This window comes from Hyperoodon ampullatus, assembly GCF_949752795.1.
Source record: "Hyperoodon ampullatus genome assembly, chromosome: 10".
Classification (NCBI taxonomy): Eukaryota; Metazoa; Chordata; class Mammalia; order Artiodactyla; family Ziphiidae; genus Hyperoodon; species Hyperoodon ampullatus.
In genome coordinates, this window is record NC_136923.1 from 38,627,927 (window position 1) to 38,645,981 (window position 18,055).

An 18,055-nucleotide genomic window follows, 5' to 3' on the forward strand; every position below is an offset into this window, starting at 1 on the left:
GCCCCTGGAGGAGGAACCCTGAGTCCCAGAGAAGGTGGCGACAACCTTGTCCCACCAAACACACACAACCAATGCAAGTTGTGGAGCTCATGGCCTTGCACTTCTTCCAAGTCTATCAGAGCACTGGGCCTAACCCCAGACCTCCCTGTTCTCTCTCAGTGGCCAAAGCCAGGGTTGAGGTGGGGGTGAGGACTGTTCTGTGGCGAGCTATGCAGAGAGGGTATAGGGGCACCATGACATGGGAATGTGGGACCACCCTGGCCTCACCCCAGGCTTCTGCTTCTTTCCAGATCTACAAAGACAACAGGAATCTGTTTGAGGTGCAGGAGAATGAGCCTCAGAAGTTGGTGGAGAAGGTGGCGGGGGACATTGAGAGCCTGCTGGACAGGAAAGTGCAGGCCCTGAAGGTAGGTGCGGTTGTTTAGGTTGAGAGAAGACCAGGCAGAGTGGCCTGCACTGTGAGGGCAATGTCTCCACCCACCATGAACACACAGCCCTCCTGGCCCTCTGAATTCAGGCTGGGCCATCACTGGCAGAATGTGCCACGTGGACTGTGGGCAGCTGCGGCAGGAGCAGGATAGTTTCATCTGGAGTAGGCTGCATGAGTGGTGACCTGGGGCCTCGGGGGCCCTGTGTGAGTATGATGGCAGGCCCCACCTCTCCCTTCTGTTGGGAAGGTGGAGGGCCCTGAATGCCTTGAGGCGGAGGGAGTGTGGAGGGCCCTGAATGCCTTGCAGAGAAGGCTAAGGCCACATGATGCTGGGAGCTGGAGCTCCAATTCTGCCCACGATTTCTCCGCCTTCCTCTGGGCCTTAGTCTGCCCATCTATACTGAGTGTGCCTGTGAGCTCCAAGGCACCATGGTCCTGTGAGATTACAGGACCTGCTGGTCCACCCTGACCAGGTCTATGAAGCCCACAGACCCCGGTACTCAACACACCCCAGGGAGAGCAGGTGGGAAAGGGCTTCTGGAGATGCAAGGTGCCCTGGGCAGGTTGTGCAGTAAGGAAGGGAGGTGGGTTCAAGCTTCCCTCAGATCAGAGGCATAACTGCTGTTGCCCAAGCCTGTGTCAAAGAGATGAGTCCAATTAAAAGGAATGAAGTACTGATACACATGACAACATGGATGAACGTGAAAACATTACACTAAGGGAAAGAAGCTCGTCACAAAAGACCACCTATTGTGTGATCCCATTTCTGTGAAATGTCCACAATAGGCAAATCCATAGAAACGGAAAGTACATTAGTAGTTGCCTAGGGCTGGAAGGGAGGGGACAGGGAGTGTCTGCTAACGGGTACAGGATTTCTTTTGGGGGTGATGAAGATATTCTAAAATTAGATTGTGGTGATGGTTGCACAACTCTGAATACACTAAAAAAAACCACTGAATTGTATACTTTATGTGGGTGAATATTACGGTATCTCAGTAAAGCTATTTTTTTTTTAAATGAGCAGGGCCTCACATGCCATGCCCAGGCTTGGGCCAGAGGCCTGGCAGGGTCAAGTCAGAGCAGCCAAACCCCCACCACACCCAAGCCCAGGGAGGGAACTGTGACCCCCTTCTCCAGGACCTGGGCCCTACTGTCCCCCTGAGATCCCCTGCCTGCCCCTGTGTGACCTGGGATCATGGACTAGGGAAAGGCTGGCCTCCTGGGACCAGAGGAGGTGGGCCCTGAGGGCCTCCCACCCAGTGTGGAGCCGGAGGACCCAGAGCTGGGCCCAGCCTGACCTTGGGGATGTCCTAGTCACAGGTGGGGACGGTTGGGGGAGTGAAGTGTCATGGGGAGGAGGCAAAGCCAAGCCTTCAGCTGGGCCGGCCGGCCCTGTGGGGGTCCAACAGTGTCCCCCTGGTTGTAGGAACCATCTGCTTGCCTCACACAGCCAGCACGCCATGTCCCACCTTCTTGCCTTTCCTAGAACTGGGCACCACCTGGACACTCTCCCCTCCTTTCTCTCGTTCTCTGTCTCTTAGTCTCTCTCTCTGCTTCATTCCAGACCCCCTGTTTGCCCACTACTTCCTTGGTTTGCTGCGCCCCCCCAGCCCAGGGCACAAAGTACAGGCCACCAGCCCTAAACTTATGTCAAAACCATCTGATAGATTTGGGAAGGGGCACCCTTCATGCCTTTAGGCCTGCCTCCCACCCCAGCTTCAGGACGAGTTGCCTTGCCAGGGGGTGCTGAGTGGGGGCAGTGACAGATGCCCGACCTGCCCTCTCCATGTGGAGCCCAGGGCCCAGCCCCTGCCCATCCCCTCTGAGCATCACAGGGCTGGAGTCGTTTCCCAAGCTCCTTTCCCCACTCCTCGAGGAACAGGCAACCCTGACAGCTTGAGGGTGGGGGAACCCAAAGCCCGGGGTCCCGATCCAAACTCTCTCCCTATACCCTACATGGCAGACTCTGCCCAGTGAGGCAGTGCAGATGTCTGCCTCCTTCCCACTGAGTCTGCAGCCCAGGCACCCGTGGCCTGGTACACAGTTGGTTCTCAAGGGGGGAATGATAGGAAACGGCACTCACTGATTAGGTACTCAGCATGTGCTGAGTCTGTCACACGTCATTCTCACAGTAGCCCCCTGAGAGAGACACTGAGACTCGGACATGCCATGCATTAGGCCAGGATATGGCAGAGCCAGGATTTTAACCCAGGTCACTCTGACCCTAAGCCAGGCCCTTGACTGCCCACATTAGTCCAGAGGTGTGCATGGAGCCCAGCACTCTCCTGGCCAGTGAACTTTCCCTACTGCAGTGCCTCCAGCTCCAGGCCCGAAAGATGCTCCTGTCCATATCCCCAGGCGAAGGAGAGGACTGTCCTTTTCCTGCCTTGGTCCTAATTGTTCAAGATGAGCTTTGGTCTTAATTATGTTTTAAATTTGCCTTTAATCAAGTTCTGGCTCTTTTCTCCTTTCCCATATTTGTTTGCAGCCTGAGTACATCCCTCCACACTCCAGTGTCCCTCTCTCCCTAGACCCCATCCAGTAATCCAACTTAAATCCCCTTGCTCTGGTCTGGAATTTTAATGTGGGGTTTGCAAGGAGGGAACTGAGCAGCGCAGGACGGAAGTTCATTGTCTCATCTTATCAGGGACAATCAGATGTTTGTCACAAGTTTCTCCAAGCTACACAGAGTGTTTTTCCAGGCCAAGAATCAGGCAGAGCAGGCCAGGTCAGGACTTTGCAACACAGGCAACCATCATCCCCAAGTCCAGGAAACCTGCTGGGGTCTCAGCTTAGGAGACATGGAGGGAACCTGCTAGGAACTTCTGCTATCCAGGCAGATGGGTCCTCTGAGCCAGGCCTGCTCTGTTAGGGCCTTGAGTCCTAGGAGGGGTAGGGAGGTGCTTAAGTTCTTTTTTTTTCTTTCTTTTTTTTAAAATTTATTTACTTTTGGCTGCGTTGGGTCTTCGTTGCTGCGCGCGGACTTTCTCTAGTTGCGGTGAGCGGGGGCTACTCTTGTTTGTGGTGCGCGGGCTTCTCATTGCAGTGGCTTCTCTTGTTGCAGAGCACGGGCTCTAGGCACGTGGGCTTCAGTAGTTGTGGCATGCGGGTTCAGTAGTTGTGGCTCATGGGCTCTAGAGCTCAGGCTCAGTAGTTGTGGCTCACGGGCTTAGTTGCTCCGCGGCATGTGGGATCTTCCTGGACCAGGGCTCGAACCCATGTCCCCTGCATAGGCAGGCGGATTCTTAACCACTGCGCCACCAGGGAAGTCCCAGGAGGTGCCTAAGTTCTTATAGCACATTGGAGGCAGAGCTGGACCCAAATCAGGACTCTCCTGTCCTCCTAGCTGGGGCCTCTCTCAGAGCCCCTTTCTCAGAAAAGTCATCTCTTGGTTGTATTCCTTCCTCCATCCATTCTTCAACATTCACTAAAGGCCTACTGTGTGCCAGGCTGGTGCTGGGGATGCAGTGGGAAAGGACAGGCCCTGTTCCTATCTTCATGGAGCTCTCAGTTGCATCCCGTCCCAGGCCTTAGTTTCTCCCTCTGTAAAATGGGGACAGGAGACTGTCCCTGCCCAGTACTTCTGGTTTCACAGCTCCAGGAGTCATCATTTATAAAGGCCACAGTGAAAACAGTGTCTCTGAAGGTTGTGCCACCTTCAGCATCATTCCTGGCACCCCTGCTGTGTGGCTCAGGGGAGAGGCCATAGGAGGAGGAGGTAAGGAGTGATCCCAGTGTGGGGCATTCCAGCCTGCTCTCAGGGACAAGGCCAAGGGCAGTGTAGCTCAGTGGGCTTGGTTCCTGGAGAATGGGGAGCCCAGGGCCAGAGCAGCCAGGCCGGAGCAGGTTCTTAAGGGACATCAATGTGGCAGCTAGAAGCCTGAACTTAGGGACACCCTTTCACCTCCAACCTCAAATAAGCCAGAGGCAGTGAAGAGTCCTGGCTGAGATCCAGGACCTAGAGACCTTGGCCCCTGAGCTCTGCCCTCCCCACCATGCCCATGTTTCTCATGCTCCACCTCAGCTACTTCTCACTGTCCCAGGGGCCAAGACCCTTCCAGATGCCATGCCTTTGCACCTTTGCCTTCATGCAGTGTTTTTGTTTTGTTTTGTTTTTTATATATCTTTATTGGAGTATAATTGCTTTACAATGTTGTGAATCAGCTATATGTATACATATATCCCCATATCCCCTCCCTCTTGAGCCTCACCCCTCTAGGTTGTCACAAAGCATTGAGCTCATCTCCCTGTGCTATGCAGCAGCTTCCCACTAGCCGTCCATTTTACATTTGGTAGTGTATATATGTCAGTGCTACTCTCTCACTTCGTCCCAGCTTCCTCTTTCCCCCACTGTGTCCTCAAGTCTGTTCTCTACATCCATGCAGTGTTTTTAACCCTGTTGGCACATTGGAGTCACCTGCAGGGCTTTTAAATCTTGATGCCCAGGCCCCACTCCAGACCAAGTATAGCAGATTCTGTAGGGGTGGGGCTGGGCTTCAGTATTTTTCAGTGCTCCGCAGATGATTCAGTGTAGATTCAGAGCTCAGGACGTTTCCCCTAAAATGGCAGAAATAATTCCTTCCCACGATTACTGGCCTCTTTCTGAGTGCCTACCAAGTGTGCAGCCTAAGATGAGCCAGCACACTTCAGAACTCTGCAAATCCTCCCTACAACACAACTCTCATCCCCATTTTACATTTGAGGAAACAGCCCCAGCAAGGTTACACCACTGGCCCCAGGTCTCACAGCAAAACCAGACTACAGATCCAGGCACTTGGGCTCCAAACCCCAGATACTGCCCCTCGACACTGCCCTCCTCTGTGCTACCGCTAGTGGCCACATGGCACTTGCTATCCACAGGGGGACAGGGCCAAAGGAAGAGAAGATGGGTCCCCTCTGGCAGGGGCTTGCTCTGGGATGACCTAGTGACCTTGGGCAAGTCCTTTTGCCCCTGCAGCATCTTCCTTGGGCAGTGGAGACAAGACACTGAGCAGCCCTCTCAGCCCACCCCCATGTTGCCCAGATGGATGGGACAGGGGGAGGTACGTCTGTGGCTCTGGTTCTGGGGGCTCCAGTGGGCAGCGTTCCCACCATCAGTGGCCTCTCTGGGGAGCAAGCATCATTTAAAGAGTAAAATTAAAAACCCTTCTGCACACAGCCACCCTGCTTTTGCCGCTAATGGCCACTTAACCCAATTAAACTGATGCATTGTTGGCAGTGGCTTGGTCCGTTCAGGAACTGGGCTCTGGGCTGGGTGTTAGAGGAGCAGGAGGAATGAACGAGGGAGAGAGCCAAGGGGCCAGGGCTGTGGGACAGAGCCCCCCACCCCACCCCAGCCAGGAGGGAGAGCGTTCTGCCTAGCTCCCACTTACTCGCTGCTTCCTTTCTCAGGCTTCGCCTAATGCAGGATTTCTCAGTGTTGGAACTATTGACATTTTAAGCAGGATAATTCTTTGTTGTGGGGGGCTGCCCTATGCATCATAGGATGTTAAGCAGCATCCTTGCCCTCTACCTGCTAGATGCCAGTAGTACACCACTCCCCCAGTTATAAGAACCAAAGATGTCTCCAAATGTTGCCAGATGTCCCCTGGGGGCACAGTGCCCTTTGGTTGAGAACCACAGGTCTAATGGGACAGAGAAATGCAGCCATATTAAATAGAAGCCCCATAAGCAGGGGGACATTGGGGACCTCAGAGAGGTACAGACAGAATAGAGCAGCCCCAGCAGGAGGAAGATCCCTTTAGTTCAAGGGGGTAATAGCAAGCTTGGGGCTGCCTGGAGGAGGCATCAAGGATTTGGGGGAAAAGTTCAGCATTGGGGGCAGCTGGAGGCAAGTTCAAAGCTGAGTCCACAGATGCATTCATTGATGGGGGATGGACAAGTAGATCGGCCCTGGGAAGACATGGCCAGGGGTATCACCTGCTGCCAAGGCCTGGCCCAGAGTAGGAGCCTCATGAACATTTGTAGGACAGATGCCAGGGCTGTGGCTCCAGGCTCTGGCTGGAGGTCAGCCTCTGGGGTCTGACTCCAGACCAGGGAAGCTCTAAACGGCACACTAATGGTGGACAGACAGGCAGGGAATTCTCTAGCATTGGCTGCCTCCACCCACCCTTCTCTGGGCAATTAAAAGGTGTTTATGTGGGGCTGGCGGTGGCTTCTGCCCCCTCTCCATTACGAACATTAAGAGATCTTGACCCTTCCACTTTCCTGCTCTTGAAAGGAGCTGCAGACACGTGGAGCCAATTAGGTGCGCGCGTGGGCGCTGAGGGCCTGAGCAGCCTTTTCTCCCTGATTGCAGCGTTTACGGCTGATTATTCTCCCCTCACCCAAACAGCGTCTCCGCATCCTGGCAAGGTGCCACTGCCACCCAGAGGAGCCAGCTGGGGCCCCCAGGGATGGGGGAGCGTTGAATTAGTGAATGGGCATCCACTGAGTGCTGATTGTGTGGGAGCCCTTGGGCACCCCTGCCTGAGAGCAACCACTCAGGAATCGGGGTCAGAGGAAGCCCCTTGGAGGAGCCTGCCTGCCTGGGTCCACTCTCCATACACCCCAGGGTCCTGGGGCTCATCATGAGCTTTGAGTAAAGATGCTACTTCCAGCAGCTGGTGGACGCGCATGTGGGACGGCCTCCCCTTCGTGCATCCCTGCCAGGTGGCTGAGAACCCAGAGACCCCTCGAAGTCCCCCCGGCTGAGCTGGCAGGACAGGGAGCTGGCCTCCGTGGAACAAAGAGGAAGACAATGCAGGAGGGGCACGGCTAGGGAGTGGCCGAGGATCCTCAGGGAAGACATGTCATTCCCTCCTCTTTGCCCACCTGCCCGAGCTAGTGGGGGTCAGGAAGGGCTGAACTGTGGGTTTGGGGCTGGACTTCCCTGGTCCTGGGATTGCCCCTGTGGAGCAGGCCCCTCTCCTGGCTCCTCCTCCAAGGTGCAGGAGCCTCAGGACGGGTCAGAAGAGCTGTGGTCATTCCTCACATCCACTAGCCGAACGAAGGGTCTAGGGGCCTGGAGTGCGATGTCCCTGAGGCCCACAGAGCCTGGTGGATCAGCCTTACACCCACCCACCCACCCTGCTGCTCAGTTCTCCCCCATGACTGAAGGTCAAGGGGAAAGGCTGACTGCAGCCACATCAGGCATCTTGCTTACCCTGACCAACAGTGCCCACCACCTGTGGGATGCATGGCTGAGGCACCCCAGGCCCAAGTCTCACCCCAAGGGGGGGTGTCTGAGCCTCTCCTGCCCGATGGCCCTGCTCATGATGCCATGTGCATCCCCTGGGAGCAGCAGTTAGTCTCCCTGTCATTCACTTGCTCACTCAGTCATTAAGCAAACCTTCTCTGCTCCCAGCCTGACCCTAGGCATGGTGCCTTTCTCCACTCACTGTGGGGTAGAATTCCTATTTTACAGATGAGGAAACAGAGGCTCAGAGACGATGCCAGCCCAGCCACTGCCTGGCCGAGACAAGGTCACGATTCCCCCTGCTCCCCTGGCTCCTGAACCTGTGTGCGCACCCCTCCCAGAGCTCCCAGGGATTGGGAGAAAGCAGAACCATGCTGGCTGGGGCAAAGAGGAAGAAGCCCAGGGTTGGGAAGGGAAAAGGTGAGGGTCTGCGAGGCAGAGAGCAGAGCACAAGCAAGGGCCTAAGAGCAGGACCTCGACTGGAGGACCCTGGGAAACAGCTGGTGAGGGTGGCTGGGATGGAGAGGGCTACAGATGCAGGCTGGGAATCACTGCTGTGAGTTCCCTTTTTCATACCCCTACACTCTGCCCACCACAGGAGGGGGAATCTAGGGCGTGGGGGTGGGTTTGGCCAAATGGAGAAAATAAACCCTGGGACCAAGGGTGATTCACTGGACTCCACTCCCCAGAGGCCTGCACTGAGGTAGGATCCTCTCCTGCTTCTGCCCCCTCCCTGGGAGTCCCAGCTGGCAATGGGGGGCAGATGCTAGGAAGCAGAGTAAAGGGCCTGCAGGTGCCACAGGGACAAGCCAGTCTAATTCAGGATCAGAGAAGTGAGAAATTTAATTGAGTTTTAATAGCGTCTGGCCCTTTGTTCTGAAATCCTTGTGTACAAGAACTGGGGGAGGTAGTGTGCATCTAAGGCAGGGTGAGCCAGTGGCCCTCCAGGATCTTAGACTTCGAGGAGACAGACAACAAGCTACGAGGTCAGTGTGCAAAACAGCTGACATGGGGGGGGCAAGTCTAAGAAGACAGCCTGGAGGATGTGGCGTTTGAGCTGAGCCTTGGAAGGTTGGGGTGGGGGATGCCTGGGATTTCCAAAGCTGGAGAAAGGGAAGAAGGAAGGCACTAAGCCCTGGCCTAACAGTGAGAGGGAGCAGAAGTGACTCGGGCTGAATCTGCTGAGATAAGGGTTGTGGGCTAGGAAGGGAGCCAGGAAGGTGCAGCCTGTGCATAACTGTTTCCACTGGCGGGGAGAGAGGATGGGAAGGTGACAAAGGCAGGGGGCAGGGCTCATCGCCTGAGTTCTGAGGTGGTCGCTGTATATCTGCAAGCATGGCCCCCTCGCTATACAGGCAGTCCCGGGAGCAGCCAGTCACCTCTCTCAGCCCATTTTCTGTGGCTTAAAATACACAGCGAGCAGTGTCTCTGCTGTGGCAGAGGAAGTGAGTCATGGGGGTGCTGGTGGCGAGAGCATAGTGCCTTGGACCCAGCCCCAGGGTTGGGGGCTCTGGGGTGCTGAGAAGGCCCTCAAGCCCCTCATGGATCCCTCAGCTGTCTTCTCTAAGCCCACACCTGAAGGCTGGATCAGCCCCCAGCACCATGGTGACCCTGTGCAGGGGCCCCCGAGGTCGACCTTGGCTCATCATGTCATGGGATACCAGTGCCTCAGGTGTCCTTTGCTTCCTTCAGCCTCTGTTTACTGAGTGCCGAGCACCTGCTGTGTACAGGTGCCATCCTAGGTTACTAGGTACAAGGACAGTGTACCTGCAGGGCGCCTCCCTTGAGGAATACAGTTTGCTCAAGGTGACAGTGATGTGACCCATGCCACAATATATGGAGCCGGGGTGGTGAGCCCGTGGATATTGACCAGGCCTAGGGGACTTTGTGGGGAGGGGAGGGTTACTGGAGATGCAGCCAGGCAGAGGAGAGTAAGGAAGAGGGTCCAAGGCAGAAAGCACAGCAAAGTACAAAGGCCAGAGGTAGAGAGAGTGTGTGCATGTTGGCATGTTCGGGCGTCTGCATGCATGTGCTGGCAGAGGGCTGGCCCGGCTCTGCAGAGCACATGCACAAATGCACCGTGAGGTGGGCCTTGAGGCAGAGGTGGGAATGGGCTGTGTCCAGCACAGGTGTCATTCCTTGGAGTCTAGCTGAGACCTCACTTAGTGACCACAACCTGCACAGTCCTGACCTTACACCACCCCCAAAAGGACCTCTGGCCAAGAGTCCCCCTCAGAAAGGTGCAACATGGCACATAATACATGTGACCAAGAGGTGGCCAAGAATTAGGGGCCTCACCCTCTGTGGTGCTGTGGCCCCCACGCTACACTTGAGTGTCACTGAGCCCTTGGCAACTCACATTCTCTGAGCCTCGGTTTTCCTGCCTGTACAGTAGAACAAGAAACATAGCCTCACAGATCTGTCATCAGAGTTTATGCCCAGGCCTTGGTGACACCAATTGAGCAAGGGACGCTCATGGGGGTATGATGTGGGATAGGCCCCAACGGACAAGACTGACCTGTGCTCCTTCAGCTCCGCCCCACATGTGGGCCAAGCCTCGACTGTAGGACCTCGTGCCAGTCCTCCCCTCTCTGATCGCCTCTTCAAGGGCCCGTCCCCAGCTCCTACCTCTGTGGGCCACACTGTCCAGGCTGCTCGATGCTTCCTGCCTCCTGGCACAGGCCTTGGGGCCCTTGTTTGAGAGGCTGGTCACGGTTGCCAGGCCCTTTGTTCCAGCCGTCCTGTGTTTGCCCACTCTGTGCCTTGGTGAATGGGAGTTGCAGCATGTTTGCTTTGTCAACACCAGCTGGAGCCTAGTTATCAAGAGAGCCAAGGTTACGAGGCCCCATCCACCAGCTGCCCGGGTGCCTAGGCTCCAGCCCCTTCCTGGCCGGTTGGGGTGGGTGGGTGTGTGGGCAGCTCCCATGCCCTACCCATTTACCCCCAGGACTGCCAGGCCTGGGCTGGGCAGGTGTTTGGAAGCAGCAAAGGCAGCCCCAGGCAGGGAACGGGACTTAGGACGGGCCAGCACAGTCTCCCCTTGGCACGGCTCAGGAGGACTTCCTGGCAGAGTCAGCCTTCAAGCTATTGAAGGCTAAGTTTGGGGCTTCTCCACCCCCTATGGAGAATCTCTTTGACCTCCCTGGTCCCAGTGCCAGCCCTCTCCTCCCTGGGTTCCCAGTCATCAGATCCAGAAGCGTCAGAGGAGAGGAGGCCTGAACAGTCTGGCACATGGACAGATGGATGGACAGGCAGTGAGACAGGGTCCAGGCGGGGGATCAGAACTCCAGGAGAGGACTCAGGGGGCCTGAGCCAGGCAAGCTGACATCCATGTGTGAACTGTGCAGGTGTGGGAAGGTGGGGGAGCCACAGTTCTGGGGAGGGCAGAGATGAGCATCCTTTGGCTGGTGGTGGCTGGTACTGAGGGGTGCCTGTCAGAGACAGACAGGGGAACAGAGGTCAGAGAGGGGGAGCGACTTGCCCTGAGCCTGGGGAGAACTCGGGTTCCCACCCTTCAACCAAGGCTGTCCTACCACCTGGGGGCCTGGTCAGTTGGCCACATGGCAGAACTGAACCTTTAAACCTTACTTCTGAATGAGACCCCACCCACTTCATCAGTAGGTTTTCCAGAAATGAGCCTTTGAGGGTGACTCACCCAGGAGACAGAGGTCTCTGAGGCATGAACCATGCAGCTGGATCAAGAGGCAGAAGAGCTTAGTGAGGTCTCAACTACAGCACTGATGCATCAGCTGCACGGCCTTTGCTGGTGATTTCCCTTCTCTGAGTCTCAATTTCCTTATCTATAAAATGGGGTGATAAGAGTCCACCCAGCGGGATTCCCAAGAGGATCGTCTGAGGTGAGACTTGGCTAGCTCATAAACATGTGCGTGCCATGGGGTTATCGCTGTTACAGGGAGGGGGCTTGGGCCACAGGGAAGATCTCCGTCCCTTGGCCTCACTTTGGGATTTCATGGAAAAGCATCCCAGTTACCTGGAAGCACAGAGAAGTGGCACTGCAGCTGCGGCTGGGGGGATGGAGAAATTTGCCTCTCAGAGGGCGGGGAAGAGCATTCTGAGAAAGGGAACAGCATGAAGGGGCCCTGGGGGTGGGGATGGAAGAACACGCAGAGTCCATTATGGCTGCTGGATTAGGTTGGGGTAGGGGAGCAGGGCTGAGACCCTCTGAGTCTCCAGTGTTCACCTGCAGGACCCCCACCACAAGTGCAAGCCCCAACCCAAAGATACAAGCTTGCTAGGGAGAGGGTAGTAGTGGAGGAGCACATGAGTGTGTGTGTGTGTGTGTGTGTGTGTGTGTGTGTGTGTGAGAGATAGAGAGAGCTCCACAATCTCCCAGTGATGACACGGGCCTTTCCCCACCACCCATGTGCAGACCTAGGCCTCCTTTTATCAAATATTCTTCTGCTAATGTCATCTCACTGGGTGACTGCCGTGTAATTAGCTCATTTTGCAAAATATTGCATCTGTCATATTTTCCCCTTGCTTTTTCCTTCTCCCAGTAAATGGTAGGAGTGGACAGGGACGGGGAAGATGTCTAGGCATGGGGACACCTCATGGGTCAGCTCTGGCCCTGCCCCCTCCCTGCACACAGGGCCCCCCATGTGCACCGATACATGCACAAGGCCCCCTCAACACACATCCCAGACCCAGAGCCTGGTGAGCAGATGGACGTCAGTGGGCAGAGCCCTTCCAGTGTCAGGAGGAAAAGATGATGCAGGAGGCCTGACCAAGCCCTGCCCTGAGGGCACCTGTGCACTCCTGCTCACACCCAGGGACTGCTGAGGCCCAAGCTGGGCTCAGACTAATGAGCTACTAAGTGGCTTTGCCCATGGTGGACATGTATATGGCAGGCAGGCTGGAGGTGAGTAGGCAGGAACGAGGCAGGATGCCACATGGCCTGTGCTTGGCACACGTGGCCATACATGGACGGACTGAGCCCCAGGTGTGCAGCAAACACTTGGTTAATAAGAACCCCAGTGATCTTTCATTATTACCTATCTGCCCACTGTCCCCCATTAGACAAGGTCACACAGAGGGTGGGTTACCCCAAGCCCCCACACACTCCCACTCACCCACCCCAGCCAGGATCTGGTCCAGCTGTGAGATGGGGGCTGTTGGAACAGTGGACTGTGGACAGGGCACATGTGGAGACCCCCAGTGGGTCACATGTGGCCCAGGCCTTGTTCCTGACCCAGCATGACAGCTCCAGCCAGGGAGGTACCGGGGGGGTACCAGGCCTCAACCTCATCCCTGGGAGTAGAACATCCTCCCTCCCTGGCCCCAGAGGTAGGGCCAAGCAGAGGGAGCAGCACAGAGGGAGCCATCTCTGCTGAGCCCGCTGCCCCCACCTCCCCCACCCATTCCCAAATGGAAAACCAGAGGCTTCCGAGGCCTCATCCGCACTGAGAGCTCTCAGTAGCTCAGAACCTGCTGCAGCGGTGGACTCTGGGCGGCTGGAAGGATTGGGCTCAGAGCCCTCAGTTGGTGTGGCCTACTTTCCCTTGTGCCCGACCCCGACTGTCTCCCTGCCTTCTCTTGCTGTGACTCCCTCGGGTTGTGAATTCTCTTAAACTTTTAATTAAAAACATTCTCCTTTCTCCCCCCAAGGTTTGCTTCCCTGTGATTTTCCTCTTAGAAGGAGAGATGGGGGAAGGGAGCAGAGAGCAAGCAGTGGAGGCCAGGCCTTCCTGGGTCTCCATGGGGGGACTCAGGAGAACCAAGGCCTGGCCCAGAGGAGGCTACTGGCTGCCCCCTGCCCTGTGTCACCCTCCCTGGCTTCCCAGCTCTGTCAAGGGAGGCATTTCTGAGGGCTCCAACCCTGGGTGCCGCAGCCAGATTTGAGGAATGGCACCAGCTCCCATGGGCCCTTTGTGCACTCCTACCACATCCCACAGAATCACTCAAGACTACGACAGCACACACCCAACTGCAGTAAGTAGAAGGCACCCCTGTTTTCCTGTGAGAGTGCTGTGAGCTCTGTTGGTCGCAGGTCGGGGAAGTGTCCCACAGGGTTACTCATCAGGTGAGGTGCAGCCCTGGGTTGTGTCATGGGCCTCAGGGTCACCAACTGGGTCACAGATGCTTCATATGTCAAATTCCCAGTTCAGTTCAGGGGTACAAGTTTAGGTCCTGATTCACAAGATCAGGGCCCGAGGGATGCTGAGGACACAGATCCCTGATGTCAGGGAACCAGAACAGCTTCTCTAATTAGGGGGCTGGAGACGGGCTGGCCTGTCCCCCGTGCCCCAGGCATCAGCCCATTAGCCTCGCCCTGATTCTGGAGGGAGATGCCACCATGTCCTCTGGTTCCCATTTCAGAGTTGGAGCCCTCTGAATATCTGGAAGTTCTTCCTTGTGTCGGACCATGATCCCTCTTGCTGAATCCTTTCCTTGGCTCCACCTCTAGAGAACTTTTAGACCTCCTTGTCCGTAAGTCCTCCCTTGCCCAGGAGACACTGAACCCCCAACTCCCCATGTTCCTGTCACCTCCCAACTTGTTTGCAGGTGAGGGCCTCCATCTTAGGGCTTCCAGGCCCAGCCCAGAAAGCCTCCCATAAACGCACTGCCTCCTCCAGGCACACCCCCACGTCCCATCCTGAGATGCTGCCACAGCAGGTTGTACCTCTCCCACCTCCAGAGGCCAGGCTCCCACCTAGCCCCCAAAGGCCAAGGGACTCCAGCCAGGCCCGAGCCAGGGGAGGAGCAGGGACATCGCTAGCAGGGCCTGCGCCTCCATGGGGCCCACCCCACACCCTCTCACCTCATTCTCCCACTCCAGCCTGCAGCAGTGGCAGGGGACACCACTGGCCTTCATGGGGTCATCAGGATGCCCCAGAGAAGGGGCTGCGGTGAGGGCATTGAGGGGCTAGGACACTCGCCTCCTGGGCTGCGCTCAGCACCCTCCTGACCCTCCCTGCATGTGTCCTGCTTCACAGACCTGGAGGCCACGCCAACTGACCCTGGGAACACTCAGGGAGACATCCCCACAGAGGTGGGTGGGGCCACGGCAGGATTTGGGGAATTGGCTGGGAGAAGGGGTGGGCAGGCCAGATGGGGATACAACACAAGCAAAGGCAGGAAGGGGCTCTGAGCCTGGACTGGTTGCAGGTGGGGGCAGTGCAGGGCCAGGAAAGTAGAAATGGCAGTGGGAGGCCTCGAACCCCAGGCACAGGGATCTAGACTTCAGGCACCGGAAGCCCTGGCAGCCTCTTGAGTAAGACGAGTATTACTCATTTTACAGCATATGTTGAGCACCTGCTGTGTGCCAGTGCCTGTGTTGTGGCCTGACCCAGCCCCCAGGCAGTGCCCACTTCTGCTACAGATGCTCTGTGGCTCTGGGATGGCAGAGTAGGGGTGACCTTAGGGGAGGAGCCTGTGCATCCCCCACGGGCGGGGGATGAGAGGGGTGGTATAGCCTCTTCCAGCTAATAGGAGCAAAAGTATGGTCCTGCCTCTCACTGCCGTCTCCTCCTGCCTCGCTTCTCCACAGGACCCATTCAGTTCCAAAGCTGATACAGATAGGGATGGAGGGCTTTTCCTCCCATCACAGCACATCTCAATGCTCCCTGAACCTGTCATGCCAGGCTCCACTCATGCATTCATTCCCCAAGTACACACCTGTGTCTACTGTATGCCAGGCCCTGTGCTGGCTGCTGGGAACTTCACAGTGACAGAGGCAAACCTGGTCCTGCCTTCTGGGACCTTGTGGTCCAGATGGAAGGCAGAGGGTAGACAAGTAATGTGAGGATGTGTAATGGGGTGTCAGGGGACCATCACAGCATGGAGGCCAGGGGCATGTGTCAGCACCCCTGCCCCCCTCCACAAATGCAAACCTGGAGCATGAGCAGGAGTGAAGGCAGTGAGAAGGAGGAGACAGCCCTTCCTCCTGCCTCAGGGTGGAGCCCCATCTCCCCGCCAGGGACACAGCTTCCTGATCATCAGTGGGGTCTCCCGTGCCCCTGCTGGGAGCCTGAGTGAGCAGGAGCATCCCCCAAGCTCTGCAGACACCAGGCTGTGCCCAGCAGGGCCTCTATGCAGGTGGTGAGACAAGCAGGGTGGGCACAGCAGGCAGTGCTGCATCTTCCTGGGTTGCCCAGCCACAGGCCACCCTGAGAAACTGCTGGTGTCAGCAAAAGAGAACTCCAAGTGCCCTTTGGAGTTCACAGCAATGATGGGGGGACCCACCCAAGGCCAAAAGACAAGTGGAATATGTGTCTGTTCATGGAGGGCTGTGTCTGGCTGGAACATGCCCCATGTGCACATCAGGGATGGTACTGGATGGATATGCACGCCCATGTGTATGGCCAGTGGGGTGATGCCGGGACTCTCGGGGGCAGAGCCTGTGTGCATGGGGGTGTAAGAGACGTGTGTGGTGTGTGCTGGAAGAGTCGGAAGAGCTGGAGTAGGAAGGGAGTAGAGAGCTCTACCACTTCGAGGTTTCTACTGCACCAACACGGCCCATCTCACTTGTAGGCACTTGTGTGGGTGTGCTTCAGGCACCCACAAATGTGTGTGTGTGTATAAAACCATGTGCCCGTGTCCCATCTCCCGGTCTACAACCACAGGAGCACACTCAAGGCCCAGGCCCTCACATGAGTGCCTACAGTTAGACGTGCACACACTCGTGCAGGTAATACATGTACAAGTGTGTGTCTTGGCCCATGCTTGCCCACATGTGATATCTATCTGTGTGTACGGGGTAGACACACATGCACATACATATTCCTGCCTAGAAAGCCCTTGTCACTCCTGGTATGCAGCCTGGTCACAGCCGTCTCATTTCTCTCTCCAGTCCCCGCACCACTGCACCAACAGGCAGGCAGGCCCAGGATGAATATCTTATTTTACAGATGGGGAAATTGAGGCACGGAAGGGAAGAGGGACTTGCCCTAGACTCACCAGCTACACCTTGGACCCAGGTCTCCCAAGATCCCATCTAAGTCCGACATGGTCCCACTGCTTGTGCAGTGTCTCCCCCATACTCCCCTGCAGCACCCATGGGGTCCAGGATAGAGGGTTGGGGTTTGCAGTGCACCCCCATTCTTGTCTGCTCTCCCCTCTAAAGGGGCTCCCTGAGGCCCACGGTGAGGAATGCCAAATCAGCAGGTGTATCCAGGGTCTCCCCACAACGGAGCCTCTGAGCTCACGGTCGTAACATCATGGGGAGGGGAAACTTTTTCCCTCTGGGCCTCACGCACAGAGGTGGCTGGCCTACAGGAGAAATAAAGGTCTCAGCCAGGCCTCTATCACCAGCTGCAACACTTTGTCCCCCGCCGCCTTCCAGGGACTCTCTCCTCTCCTATCTGTCCCTCTGGCCCTGCCTCCTGTCTTCTTACCCCTCCCCACCCCCCTCTACCCTCCAGGGGTATTTCTGGGTTTGTTTCAGCAGCTCCTGTCAAGCTGCTCAATCTTGAGAAGCTCTCAGAGGTAGGCCATGCCCTCAGCCCCCACAGACCCAGATCTGGCCCCAGGGGGGACGCAGGAGGAATCAGACCCCACTGTGACCTCAAGAGAACCTGGCCCAGGATGGCCAGCCTTGTAAACCAGACTGGCGCCTGCCCTACGGTAACCATGGCTGTGACAGGCTAAGCAGGAAGAGGCCCAGCACAGAGTGCAACTGAGCCGGGCATTAAGAGGCAGTAAACAATTGTCCAGGCAGAGGAGGAGGAGAACGGCATTCCAGGCAGAGGGAGCATCAGGTGCAAAAGCATGGAGGTGAGAGAGTGTCATGATAACCAGGCATTATCGAGCCCCTGTCTCATGCCTTTGAGTGGCTGTGCAGCTAGACATTCATTCATTCTTTTGTTTATTCACCAAATAATTACCAAGAGCTGGGTACTAGGACCACTGGGATGGAAAAAAACAACATTGTCCCTGCCTCAGAGAAAGAACAGTCTGCTGGGAAATTATAGGACAGAGCAGTGAAGTCCTTGATGAGGGCATGCAGGCACTGATGGGGATACACAGGCATCGGAGGAGTACGATGGAAGACATATGGGCATTGTGGGACCCCCAAGGAGGGGTCTGGCCAGAGCTGGGGCTTATTTGTCAGCCTTTTTTTTTTCTTCATTTATCAGTGCTTGGTACCAGGTCCTCAGAGGCCCTCATAGCTGGAAAGGCCCTTGGCAGTCCAAGTCTATATCCTTCATGGTATAAACAGTGAATCGGAGGCCCTAGGCCCGGAACTCAAGTCTCCCTGGCTCCTTTTCAAGAGTGTAGTTGTATTGGATAAAGCAAGGATTGTCCATAGCCAGAACCAACCCTGGACTCACACAGGACTCAGTGCTCCCTGTGCAACAGCTCCTGCAGCCTAGAGGTAGAATTGCAGGCCCAGGAGGCTGCTTTGGGCTAAGTGCCCTCAGAGTGGGGTCTGTGTCCTTCTCCGGCTGGCAGGGGCAACTGGGGACCTTGGGCATTTCATTGAGCCTCAG

At 56.3% G+C, this 18,055-nt stretch overlaps 1 protein-coding gene across 3 annotated transcripts in view; it reads left to right on the forward strand.

Moving 5' to 3' along the window:
- CACNA2D2 (calcium voltage-gated channel auxiliary subunit alpha2delta 2) overlaps positions 1-18,055 on the forward strand; it is a gene marked incomplete at both ends in the record, with an annotated part of 136,477 nt that overhangs the window by 66,233 nt on the left and 52,189 nt on the right. For all 3 annotated transcript variants that reach the window (XM_079713133.1, XM_079713134.1, XM_079713135.1), the window contains one exon: positions 291-407. In XM_079713133.1, coding sequence (XP_079569259.1) covers positions 291-407 — 117 coding nt within the window. The remainder of the gene's footprint in view (positions 1-290; positions 408-18,055) is intronic.